General features: G+C 39.0%; 2 protein-coding genes and 1 long non-coding RNA gene across 5 annotated transcripts; 1 reads left to right on the top strand and 2 right to left on the bottom strand.

Annotated features, from left to right (window-relative positions):
* Positions 1–209: 209 nt before the first annotated feature.
* Positions 210–5835, bottom strand: LOC135624939 (uncharacterized). Its single transcript, XR_010491829.1, has 3 exons — positions 3607–5835; positions 666–2803; positions 210–540 (listed from the first exon to the last, which is right to left on the bottom strand). It is a non-coding gene; the product is annotated as an uncharacterized LOC135624939 (long non-coding RNA).
* A 51-nt stretch (positions 5836–5886) lies between these two features.
* LOC135624938 (uncharacterized) lies at positions 5887–7506 on the top strand. Its single transcript, XM_065129070.1, has 5 exons — positions 5887–6025; positions 6097–6349; positions 6806–6964; positions 7048–7194; positions 7336–7506. The coding sequence occupies exons 1-5, from the start codon at positions 5976–5978 to the stop codon at positions 7453–7455; spliced, it is 729 nt and encodes a 242-aa protein (XP_064985142.1). The 5' UTR covers positions 5887–5975; the 3' UTR covers positions 7456–7506.
* A 335-nt stretch (positions 7507–7841) lies between these two features.
* LOC135586002 (glutathione S-transferase zeta class-like) lies at positions 7842–12121 on the bottom strand. 3 transcript variants are annotated; one of them, XM_065129072.1, is made up of 11 exons: positions 12064–12121; positions 11879–11969; positions 11735–11791; positions 11532–11617; positions 11348–11419; positions 10512–10565; positions 10317–10392; positions 9491–9552; positions 8740–8799; positions 8266–8412; positions 7842–8136 (listed from the first exon to the last, which is right to left on the bottom strand). In XM_065129072.1, exons 1-10 carry the CDS (start codon positions 12082–12084, stop codon positions 8296–8298), a joined length of 696 nt encoding a protein of 231 aa, XP_064985144.1. In that variant the 5' UTR covers positions 12085–12121; the 3' UTR covers positions 7842–8136; positions 8266–8295. The 3 variants fall into 3 exon arrangements, with proteins under 3 accessions (XP_064985144.1, XP_064985143.1, XP_064985146.1); XM_065129071.1 differs by having other exon boundaries at positions 7842–8412; positions 12064–12120; XM_065129074.1 differs by having other exon boundaries at positions 7842–8412; positions 12067–12099.
* Between the last annotated feature and the right edge of the window lie 1352 nt (positions 12122–13473).

Below are 13473 nucleotides of genomic sequence, written 5' to 3'. Positions count from 1 at the left end.
TTTATTTATGTAGTTTGATAGACACAAATACTAGAAAAATTAACTTCAATTGAAATTGAATTCAATATGTTAAATTATTTTTTTATTAATTTTGATAAGTAATGGACGGTATATTTCAATCCATATATTCTCAAAATTGGTATCAGATCAATATTTTAAGGTTTCAAATAATTACTGTAAAAAAATAAATACTTCTACTGGATCAGACCCCTTGTAATCAATACATAGTGAAGCCAAGTTCCATGAACAACCCTCTGAACCAAAAGCTGGAAAGAGGCAGCTCATTTCATGCAATCCTTGTTCTTCTGAGTTAGAACAGATCCATAACATGGGGATCGGATGCCTGTCTGCTAGTTTTGTTTGGCACAGCGCAAAAGATGGTTTCAAGCTTGCAGAGGTGGAAGGAAGATGATCCTAATCAGCAACCATGGAAGGGAATCTGGCATCTCAATCCTGCGTGGATTGCATGCAAACAAATACTTCCTGCTAAAGAATGTTTGGCAGAAAGAGGGATGGAATTTGATCCATCTTAACCTGAGACTGCTGCATCAGATAAAATACTATTAGCTGGCATGTAGTTGGGAACATGGAATCTGGTTTCCTCAGTCTAAGAATGATTGATTCAAGGACTGGCAAAGAGAAAAGGAGATGTCAAAGAAGCATACCTGAGAAGAGTTCCAAGGAGAAATAAGAGGATCCTACTGGCAACATGAAGTAACAAGCAAACCACCACTCTCTCCCTCTCACATACTGATGAGTTCAAAGAATTCAGAAGGAAAAAACCAGTTTAGCTCCTTCTCAAAAGGTGAATTGTATTGGGTCCACTGCACACCGATAATAGGTAGGTTTACTATCGGAATCGGTTCTTGCGTGCAATGATTGAGCTTGAGACAGATTTCTCAACTAACATTGGCAGTGTCCCCATCTGAACAACCAAATGAAAGAACCTTGGCAGCACTGGCACATGCTCCTTGTGGAATTAATCCTCCATTAGCACAATCCACTAATCATATGACTTGACTGCTTCTCGCTGTACTCAACTTTTAGTGCAAAAACATAGTTTATGATGCTGTCTATGATGCTGCTGATTCGGACTAGCGTACAGAAACAAAAGTGTTATGGTCCTTCAGATAGACTTTGAGTGTCACTGTGAATGAAACACGGTTTCACATTGTGCTCTTAATCCATGGTTATTGCAATATAAAGAGTTTACAGAGTAGGTCATGACAACATAACCTTGTTTTATGTGACACTAAAGCAGGTAAGAGTACATGGCCACCATGTTGGCAAGTGCTGCTCCACTTGATATTAGATTCCATCAACATTCTGCAAGCACAATTAGCAGAAGAAAGAGATGTTGTTAATAAGAGAGATGAATCATTTCTCTGGCCCTGGAAACATGCTAATTCCTGCAGAGTCAAGTCAATGGTTGATAAAGAAATGATGCCATCCTCGAGCTACAATCAGGCAAAAAATTACTCATTTTTCTGTCAGAACATTTTACTTACTGAATGATACAAGCCAAGATAGACTGAAGAACAGTTGACAACTCACGAAGCTTCCATCATCCAGGAAGAACACAGAAAGTAATGCATGAAAGCCTTGCCTGTACTCCTTGCCCTGGTTCACTTATATCAACCGATCAAGTTTTAATTGGTTTAGTTTCATCAAGCTTCTCCGTCTTTCTCGGTTTTGTTCCTTGTTGTACCATGCATCCTCACTCCCAAGACACTTACCCTTTTGCCAGAAGAAACTAAAGGATTCTTCTGATATACTTCGAAGCCGATAGACTGCCAATGTCTATCAACCTTTTTGAGCTCAAGTTATCGGTTTCCAACCTCTCCACTGCTCGACTGCAGCAAAGATTCTGATGTCTTAAATCATAGAATACTAATGTTCTTCTGATATACTAGTGCTCTATGCAGCTCGACTTCTATAGAACACTAAGATTTTATGTTGCTTCATATATTTCCCATTGTCAGGTAGTATGTAAAATCCTATTACAGTAATGTCGGCATTCCGACCTAGCTGCAGAAGCATCCTGGAGAACCACATTCTGAAACTTGCAGACCTGATGTTTCCTGGCACCAAGGTGTTTGATACACATTCTGATTACTTTACTGTTTGTTGTGTTCTTCCTTGCCCCCTCAGCGCAACCCAAGAGGCCTGCTTGAACATTCTCAGCAAATATAGCCTTGTCGAATGAACTCCTCATCTGGACTTTTCAAAGAAGATTCAGATCGCAATGACTCGGCTATCTAAGAGGGAAGACGGAAGTGACTGAGGCTACAGTTCACCTGACTGACAATGGCATAGAGTGCTAAGGCACTACAGGTACGCAGGAACTGTATGATCACATTAGAGACCAGAAACTAATGAATCAGAACTAATCAATCAGATATGAGAATAAGAAATACTTTGGTTTCATGAGCTGAATATGTTGCAGTATACCAGATTACAAGTCTGTGAACAATGAAGACAGCTTGAATCAAAATCATACATTGTCTGCATCACCGAAAGCATTGTTTAACAAGGAATTTTCCTCAAGCCTAAAGCTACTTACTTTGTCACTGCTCGCTATCACACATTCAAACTCTGAAAGTTTTACAGACGAAAAATTGATCCTTGTCTGAGCATACAAGCTTAAAATTCAAATGGAAGCCATTGGCCAGTAGCTGTATAGCCTTGTGCATTACGATACCCCTATCCATCAAAATCATGTACATTGCCTATACCTTCCATCGCGAAAAATCATTGTGATTATAACCATCATCAAATACCTTACCCACAAATATGAGGCCACCTATAGAGGCACATTCAAGCTTAAGTAGGTTCCATAAAAGATTTGAAAAATGTTAATAGCAGGACTATCACACAAGTGAACCATCCAAAGTTGGTGCCAAATTCCTAACCAAGCAAAATCAGACATAAAGAGGAACTTCCTTGAGGCCTAAAAGGTAAAACATGTCCGATAGAAAGCTATAACTCACAGGATGTAGTAGAAAAACAATTAAATTTGGGAGAATCTAGATTGGAGGAAATGAACAAGCTATAACAGAGGGAGCTTGTTCATTTCAAAGGCACAAATAAGCAGATTAAACAAACCCCCCAGCCTAGGTTTTAGCAACAAAAGGAATCAGAATCTCGTGTCAAACTAAAGATCGAGGCTTAATTAGAGTTCATAGAAACAAGCACAGCAAAAAAAAAAAAAAGGTTAACCTAGTATTTATTATAAAGTTCTCACTCAACCTGAAGTCACAATTCAATCACGAATTTTTGGAAGAATATGAAGAATGGATTCTTTTTCTTCCACCCACCAGCATTTATTTTGGTATGCACACAACGGAAAGCTAGCCAATTAATTAATGGATCTTTATCCTAAGGCTTAGTCTGCAGCATAAAAGTATCTCAACAACATGAATTTTCTTGGAATTAGATAAGAATCAACAGCAGTTAGATCAAAGTTAAATCATTATATGTACCCATGTATTGAAATTAATCTTAAGCAGATACCTCACAACACAGGATGAAGAAATTGCAGCTGTAAATGCCAACAACATAATTAGGTAAATGAGAAGACCAAGGCCAAAGTGATAAGAAACATACAAGTCCTGTTGAATCCATCTGCAGCACCAGGCTCCCAGCATTTGAATCAGTAAATGGAGATTCCACATGCATACCACTTCTATTCCTCCTCAGCTCGTCCACGAAAGAGTCCAAACGCTCAGTAGCATCCCCGACCACGGCACTGCCTTCATCACCAATTGCAGGTCCAACACGCATGCATCGACGCATCTTCATTTGTCGCCTCTACCTACCACAAGATATCAGATTCGACGATGATGATTCAGGTTCTTCTCCTCGTGCAGGGGCCACGGAGAGAGAAACCCTTAATCGGGTCGACATCGAAATATCAAAAAGATCGCAGCTTTAATACGATTGGTACGATTCCAGGAACCCAGACGAGGATTCAAAGATCACAAACAACAGATTTTCTTGAAATTTAGGAAGAACGAGGATCTGCAACTTCTGCCTCGACGGAGTCCGCATCTGACAACGATGAGCGACTTGCGCGCCGCGTCGGCGTCGATCAAAGCAACCGGAAGAGGATCCAAAGCTGATGTCATAACCTAAAACTTACTTGAACAATATTATATATATTAGAGAACGATTAAGAGAAAATTATTTGTGGGAATTGGTGTCGTATAGATTCGCTTTAATTGCATTGAGGTGGGATGGATGGTTTGGCTCACATTGTGCCTTCTTCTCTACGACAAAACTGTATGATACGTTCTATTGCAGATTAAATAGCTCAACAGTAAATTAAATTTCTTGTCCTCCAAATAATTTGATCTCCAAACAAGTTGTTCTCATTTAAAGAATACAAAAGGATCATCATCAACCCCAGCATATAAGCATATGATGATTACAGGAGCTCCCACTGCTCCTGTTTCCTCCTCACAGGAACATGGGCGATGTCAACAGACTTATCTTGCCTATTATGAACTGTGATCTCTCCAATGGCTGTAAAGCTGAGATCCTCCCGTCCTCACAAACTTGGAGTCCTCACACCTGTTATCCACTTCGGTCTCCATGATTGTCCACGTTTCTGGTGCAAGAAAGCACCTTCTTCTTTTTCCCAGACCTGGATGGTTCTTGTACTTCCAAGGAAAGGAAGCTGCAGTTAGCTTTTGGTGGAGCAGTTCCTCTTGGACCATTCTGGTCGCTGCTGCCTGTTCTTATCCTCCAAAGGTGGACACCCAGTGCTCGCTGATCATGGCTTGCTCCACAGATTTCCAACATAAACAGGAAGATAATGATGGTTTCTCCTCAAAAGTAGAATCTGAGGTGATGTTTTGCAAAGCATGATGCTGAAATGTTTGGGAGGCAAGATCAGATCATGTATGTAGACATCTCCTTCTATCAGCTGTCTTTTACTGGGTTCTTAGTCATTTTAGGTAGCAGAGTGATAAGAGCAGCAGCAGCTCTTTAGATCTGAGTTTGACAGCTTGGGTTATGGTTTGTATATTTCATCAATCTTAAGGTATTTCCAATATTTAAAATCGTTAGTCAAGATCCAAAAGATTGGATATGTTTTACAAGCTGTGGATTCATCCTCATAATTAGCCATCTATTGCACTGGTCACAGTGTGATGGCAGATCTGCATCATCTTGATATTAAATCCTTTGAACTCGATCTTATTCAGTATGTTTGACTGGAAAACCTAGCATTAAATCCAGGTAGGATGACAGATGTTGATGGATAATATTTAATGGAAAGAAACTGAGGTGTTCTTCTTCGCTTGGCCACTTTTAAACTGATACTGCCACTAATCATCACAGAAATGATGAGACTCACTTTTCCTTGAAGCTGATGAATGTGTTTTCTTCCATGTTGAAAGCACAGTATCTTTCTTTTCTTCCTCCTAATGTTAAGTAAATCGGTAGAAAAGCATTCACTCATTCCACTGATCCGAGCATTTAGCATCACATCAAGCAGACCCATCAAATCTCAGAGTCCATCCGCTTCAAGGCATCAACAGAGAAGACCGCATGCACCGGGGAGATGTGGGGGGGGGCTCCGGCCCACCAGAGTGGATTTGCCCCACCAAAACTTCCCTTCCCGCAGAGCATGCGCAGAGCTCCGGAGAGCATCAATGGCGCCACTAGTTCTCGGGCTCATCTGCCCTCTATTTGCTTCCTTCCATGTCTCGCCACCAGCAGTCCATGTGCTCCGTCTTCCCCACCCTTCCCTCTCCCTGCTTTAAAGAAAAGAAGCCATCTTTAATGCCCCTGCGTGGGGAGAGCACGTGCAGCTGGGGCCAATCATGGAGGTGACTGCACTGGCACTGCATGTGCCCCAATCACTACCTGCCCACTTCCATCCCTTCCCCTCGCCTCCATGGCTCCTCGCTTTAAAGCTCCCGGGATATGCCCCGCTCTCTCTCCCTCCGCACCCACCGCCACCTGACACGATGAGCAACACTTCCTCTCCAGTGGCTGCTTCATCTTGTTCTCGCTCCTGGTAATCCTCGGGACCTGACACCATTACCAGCTTCTTCTGCCCACACTGATCTGCTCTGGGTTTACTGCAAGGTCTGTAAGCGAGGATTCCTTGAGGAGGTACGTGACGTACGCGAGCGAGCGATGCATTCAGGAGCTCTTGTCGGCGTCGGAGTCCAGCCGGGCCGGAGGTGGCGATGGCTGGAAGGTCTTGGCGTTTCAGAACGGCGTGGAGATATCGAAGCGGAGCGCGGGCTCTCTCCACGTCTTCAGAAGCCGTTGGCTGCTCCGCTCGGTCTCCCCGCAGCAGTTCATCGTGGTCGCCACTGCCATCGATGCCGCCAAGGTGAGTTCAAACACTCTGCTATGCTCTGTTATCTACAAGCATCGTGAAGCGTCATCGGATCCAAGCTTTAGGAGTTCTTCAAGGATTCGACGAGAGTGGCAAGCCGTCCCATGCAGCAGCATGGATAATTCCTTGGCACTAGGCGGTAGGTGGGAAGCTCGATCCGATAACTGGTTGGATCTTCCCATGAGAGTCCACATGACATGTCCTGGAATCTTAGTCAGAGTTGTCGGAAGAACCTGCACTGTTGGCTGTGCTTCGAGACGACATCAAATACAATGTTGCGTCGGATTGGCAAGAACAGTTGACTTTTGATGCGTTGAACCAGATCAGGATACTAGGAATAGACTGTATCAGATCTAGGAATACTAGGTTCTGATACATGATGCTAAGATCAACTTTGTTGTCTGCATCAAAGAATCACCTGCATGATGTCTCTTCTCTCTTCTACACCAGCAATGGGATCCGGACCTGGTGGAGGCCAAACACATCAAGGACCTCGATGACAACCTCAGCATCATCGGGCTCAGATTTGGAGACTCCTCGAAGCCGCTCTTCAAGAAGAGAGAGTTCATCGTCTACGAGCGTCGTGAGACTCTGGATGATGGAACCCTAGTAAGCTTCCTCCAAGACCCAATCAAGCTGATCGATAGAACATGATGTGTTAGATAGTTTTCCCTGTGGTTGATGACACGCAGGTGGTCGCGGTGGCTTCACTGCCGAAGGAGATCGCGGCAGGACTGCAACCGAAGAACAACAAAGCGATTCGAGGGCTGCTGCTTCAGTCGGGGTGGGTGGTGGAGAAGCTTGAAGACGACTCTTGCATGGTGACTTATGTTGTGCAGGCAATCGAACGATCCATATCTATCTACACACACACGCACCAAAACATCATTTCATACTGTTGATGTTCTATGGTTCAGCTTCTTGTGGAATTCATGTAGTGTGCTTACTTGCTCTTCTTTCTTGTCTCTTGTTCTTGGCAGTTGGATCCGGCAGGCTGGTTGCCAAAGTGTTTTGTCAACAGGCTCAACACAAAGCTGGTCATGATCATTGAAAACCTAAAGAAGTTGGCAGTGACTTCCCCAATGGAGAAAGAAATGTGAATGTAAATTCCTACAGTTTATAAGAAACACATGAGCAAATGTATTGATAGACATTTTACTGATCTCATGTCCTTGTTTAGCCTTTACCACATCTCCATGACATCCACCATGCCCATGAATGTCAACCATGCATGGTAAAAAAATGTTATTTTCCTTTGCATAAAAAGAAGGTGGTTGGATGAATTCTTTGGCCACACCAGTTAGACATGACCAAAACAAAAGTTACATTTTAATATTTATATCTATGATTAGAAGTGGTTTAACATGTGTTTTTTGTATGGATATTAAAGACAATAGCATCAAAATTTGAGAGACATATGTACATTTGCTATATCAAAATTTACAATGGCATGTATGCTATTCTCAACTTTTGCAAAGATAATAAATATGCAGAGAACCCCTGTTTTTTTACCTTTTAAATCAACCATACCTTAATTAAACAACCATGGTCTTATATTCCAAAATTACCTTCCACAAACTAATTAAATCTTTTGCTAAAAAACACATGATACAATGCATATGGCAAAGAAAAGGCACATGCAAGTGCAGCTATGTACCATGTAGAGAAGTTTTCTGCCATTCCAATTACATCCCTCGACTGCCGAAAGCATTTTGTGATAGGATGCACCACCTTGGTAAAAGTCTTTGCAGATTGCTCGCAGATTTGTCGTGCACATGAAACTTTTGTGTCAAGCAGTTTCTTTTAGTCTTCCAAGTATACAACAGAAGCAGCAGTACAAACATGTACTATTTTTTTTCCCTTCGATCAAATATAAACATGTAATTTCAAGACAGAAAGTAGAATATCACCATAACATCTTGGATGAAGCAAGTCCAACTTCAACATGATTGTGAAGATGAAGGAAATGCATCTGGTTGCCTGTTCGGATGGGCAGCTTGGAATGCAGGCAGTTCAGCATACGCATCATAGATTCTGGCTAACGTAGGGTACTGAGACTGCAGAAACAACATGCTTACCTAAGGTTTTTGAATAAACTGTTATCAAATGGAAAATTTTGGCAACAGATATAAAATCCAATTTTCAGGCTCTTGGGACAAAAGCAAGCAAGATATCAAGTAATGTTAGTCGATGGTGCAAACTCAGGAACTAAGATGAGACATGATAAATTTCATAGAAAGTAGAAGTTCCATCATTATTCGTTTTCAAACAACAAATTTCAAGAGGTTGAAAGATTTTATTGTTTTCAGTTCCACAGTGCTTCAATCGAATTCAAGAAAATAGCCCACAAAGTGAAAGCAGAAAAGTTATATACAACTGATTACCATATCAATCTGGAAACGTGTTACTCCGATATATATCTGAGGTGCCAGAAACACGTCTGCCTGCATGTGACAATAAGCATGTAATATAAATTTTCCATTGCAGTGGGTGACACATACATCTGATAAGATACGTGACCTTCTACCAAATAAGATTCATCGGCAAGTCAGTCTTTAGTAGATATTCATCGTATGGAAAAACTTACCACCAATATATGTGCCAACTGATTCATTCATCTAGAAAAAAAATCCATATTTGACGAGTGGGTGTAGTTCCACCTTATTAATTATATTTTACTTCTGTGAATTGTGCTGTGGATGAGAAACCCACTCGACAGTGTTAACTGGATAACTTTATTTCTCTCTTCTTTAAGCATGTTCTAGCTTTAGAAAGGTTTCATTTGGTCAGATTATCTTGACAGACATAGGAAGGCATCTAATGCACTGTGCTATTGGAAAATTTCTACCGATCAAAGCTTTTAAGTTATTTTTGATGGTTAATTAGTAAATGTCCTAAGCATTGAGCAAAAGTTGACTAGGCTCAGAGAGCCATGCCAATTTGTGATTTCCAACATGGTCAGTAAACAAAAAATAGTAAAACAGAAGAGATTTCTGCCCATTGAGATGTGAAGAGGATTGATAAGTAACAAAAAATATCTTGCCACTTACTCAGAGAAAAACACATACTTAATCAACTATTTGTATACATACACATGTCATAGCAAGGAAACAACAAAAGTTTTGGCAGACAAACCAGTTGTACTTTGTCTCCTGAAGCATATTTCCCAGCAGAGCCTTCTAACAATTTTTCTATTGCTATATCACAACAACATCAAAAAATGGTCAGCTTAAATGAGAAATGTCTATCCTATGAATCAAACTCAGAAAACTTGGGCACTCAAATAAGCAGAAGACTAATATGAACATTAATTGTTTGAACAACAAGCATGATAAAATTCTTATCTATTTGCAAACGAATAATTATTTCCTTTATAAATGTATCCATTATGGCATTGATTTCCAGCTGTTTATTGGTATTTCCCATTAATTACCAACCAAACATGTGCCTCATTTTTGTTTCATTTTAAGAGAAATCATGCACAAAAAATTTAATGTCAGATCAGATATTTTGCTTGCACTATTCTGACAAACATACCAGCAAAAGAACATTCTAGAACTGCTGCATACAAATGCATGTTGTCCTAACAGAGTTGACATAAAAGAGATTGCATGTCAATCTAAGGTGACCAGAGAACAACATAACAGTGGCCTAACAAGTTCAATCCCATCATGCAAATGAGAAGAATAAAACAAAAGCAAAAGTTGAACATTTGTACTAAGGAAAACCACAGAAAATCAGAACAAAGAACAAATACTGATGAAAAGCAGGTTATCCAACACCAGAAAATTCTGGTGTTCATTAATAAATCTAGAAGATGGCTCATCAAAAATAGAAATGAAACTGGAGTTAATGGGAATCTTTCTTGGAACATTTTAAACCATAGTTTGTGGGGTTTCTTTTGTGCAATATGATGATATAAATTTATCAGAATAGGATAGTGATATAAGTTAAAGCCAACCAGTGAATCCATTGTTGATGTGACGCTGAGCCCATGCAACTTTCTCGTCAGAACTGATTTTTTCCTCAATGAAATTCTACGAAACCATTAGAAGAAAAAGTAACTTCCAATTTTTGTATTAAAATTTTGCAAAAGCAACATATAATTTCACCATCACTAATAAACATAATCCAGTTGGCCCAGCTTCTGACTTACCAATACAGAAAGCATCTGAAGTGGCTGGATACTTGAACTAATGATATTTGCTACCTATGATGAAAAGACATTTTAGTTTCTTGCACTAGTAATGGATAAAGGAACTTTATTTACTTAAAAAATAAATAAAGAAAAGGTCACAAAATCATGTCCAGCCTGGTGAGGGGAAAAGAAAGATACTTTAAGCAGGCTGATTATGCCTTAGATAATAGCATTCTTTCTGATGTAATCCCAACTCAAGTTCTTTTCTTGTAAAAAAGATAACCAACTCTTTTTAGTGGATGGATGCAGATTGTGCTATTGATTTTTGTTTAACTCTCTTAATTATTATGTGCAGTGGCAGACCATTGAGTTAATTTGTATCCTTGCTCTTTGCAAGGCAACACTGTGTCGTTACATTTCACTTGTGCTGTTAGGAACTAGATAGGGATCAATGAGAATAGAGACATGGAGATGAGCACTTTATTTCTAGATTTCCTAAGCAGTTTTTAAGATAGACATAATAAGTGTGGCAGGCAATTTCCATGAGTAGTGAGAAGCTTGGTGCTTATTAAGAGGAGCAAACAGAAAATTGTTTCTTGCAATTGGGAATACAAACAAGGTCAGTACTATAAAATACTTGTCGTGTAACATGATTACCATTTTGTTGAGCAAACAAGGTGCTTTAACTGCATTACCGGTTTTCAGTCTTGTAATCGCTATTTGGTTGCTTCTTTGGAACAAAAGGATGAAACATGCTATCGACATATATTGTTAAGTAGAAGCACTGGTGCAAAAAATGTTTGTTAAAATTTAAAAATTCATTAGCAAGAATATCATCAGCATGGTGGGCTCACCTGGAGATTGAGGGCTTTCTTTTTCAGATCTCGAGGCAGCAGTGGAAATTGAGGGTGCTCGTCTTCTAAATACTGTTCCAATCAACAAAAAAACACTTAATTAATCAGTAGCAAGATGTAAAACAACGTCCATTCCTCCAATATAAACAAAGATGCAATTAACAGAGAACCATCACCTACTCACCAATATGATAGCAAACGAGTCTGCAACTACTACATCACCATCCACAAATACAGGCACAAACCTAACTGGATTAAGCTTCTCGAATTCTACAATAAAACCATAACAAATCACTCAAAAGAACAATAAGTAGGGGGACAAAAAGCAAGCACTCTGATCATGCAAAATAACAACCGTAGAACAGGGGCAAACGAACATCAACTGACCTGGATCGAACTGCTCGCCCTTGGATAGATCCACGGCCTTGTACTCGTAATCCAACCCTTCGCGATCAGAACGAAGCGATTGCATAAACAAACCATCAACACCGAGAGAGTGGAACCGAGATGGGGTTTAAGGAACGACCTAACCTTTGAGATTAAGCGCGATCCGGACTCGGTGCGAGCAGGAGCTCCGCCAGTAGGAGTAGAGCGTCAGCTTCTTCGGGCACGAGCCGGATTCCTGGAAGAGAAAAGGAGACGAACTTAGAAGAAATGGAGAGAAATTAGCACGAATAGAGACCGGAAGAGTCCGAAGAGCGGGGCGACGAGCTTACTACCGCCGAAGCGGTCGCCATGATTCCAGAAGCGGCGGTGGCCGCGGCGGGTGGGTTGTTGTTGAAAACATTTTTCACATTAGTCCCCATTTCTTTTTATTTTACCAAAAGGTCTCTATAAAAGGAGTCAAGTTTCTTTAATCCCTTAAGTTAATACAATATTTTAAGTACTTTTTATTAAAACTATTAAATCATAAATTCACTTTTTTCACACCTATAAAAAGATAATTTCTTTGCCTACAGCCAATCTTTTCCTATGATAGATTTGAGCTAAATTGATCCAAATTAGAGAAAGAAAAGGGAGGACTAACAAAAAAAAAGTCATCAAAGATATATATATATATATATATATATATATATATATATATATGAGAAATAAAATTAAAAATATTTCATTTCACAGTAATTTTTTTTATAGCAACTGAGAAATAAAACATTTACAGTAATAAAATATCCATTTTATTTATTTAAAATATTTTGGGAGGAATGAAAGCATTGAATGAGTTCTTAAATAAATAAAGTAAATACAAACAAAGTACAAGAGTTCATGTCCAGTAATTATGAGTTGTTTAATGGTTAATAAATAATTATTGATCACTATAATATCACCAAGTCATCCAAAAGCTTAAAATTGAAGGTGAGACATTATGTACTAAAAATAGCATTTTTCGTACCTTGGAAAGTTACAACCTTTTATAAGAATAATAATTAATCTGGACTAGTAATGCATTACACTGATAGAGCATATAAGAAGCATCAAGGCACATTTTGCATGGATAAAAATTTAATATTATGTTTTCAATGGAAGCCTCATTCCCTACCATTCTACCACTTTTTCTTCATAGTTTTCTTGATTATTTTTGTTTTTCTATAGAGCAACAAAAAAAGTTTACATGTTTTTACTGACAATATATTTTTACTATATATATATATATATAAACAAAATTTAATATCTTAAAAATTTTAATTATATATATATATTTATTTATTTATTTAAGAGGATTACTAATAGTATGGAGTTGCCAACAACAAACTTCTTTCAAATGCAACTTATCCCTGTTATTACTACTGGAAACTCAACTGTATATATAATTTTTTGGTTTGGATTGGAAACAACATATAGAAAAATTAAATATACAATATAGCCCTATTATCACAATAAGTTTGACATTAATATCAATTAAAAGTTCTACTAACAAAGAATCAGATAATGTTTACTATAAGGATAGAGGTGTAATTGTTGGTTTGTAGGGGATTATATGATAAAACATAAATTTGGCGAACTTAATAAAGCAAAAAAACAAGATCGAATCACAGCCGTTCATTAACATGATCTCTGGTCACGTGTTTTTCACGTGCAAGTAGTCTGCATATATTCTCATCACAGTTCATAGCCTGCCTTAAGCTAAT

The sequence above is a fragment of the Musa acuminata genome, chromosome BXJ2-10, assembly GCF_036884655.1.
Source record: "Musa acuminata AAA Group cultivar baxijiao chromosome BXJ2-10, Cavendish_Baxijiao_AAA, whole genome shotgun sequence".
In the NCBI taxonomy this organism is placed as follows: Eukaryota; Viridiplantae; Streptophyta; class Magnoliopsida; order Zingiberales; family Musaceae; genus Musa; species Musa acuminata.
The sequence above is the reverse complement of the archived record's forward strand: the minus strand, read 5'-3'. Positions and strand labels throughout refer to the sequence as shown.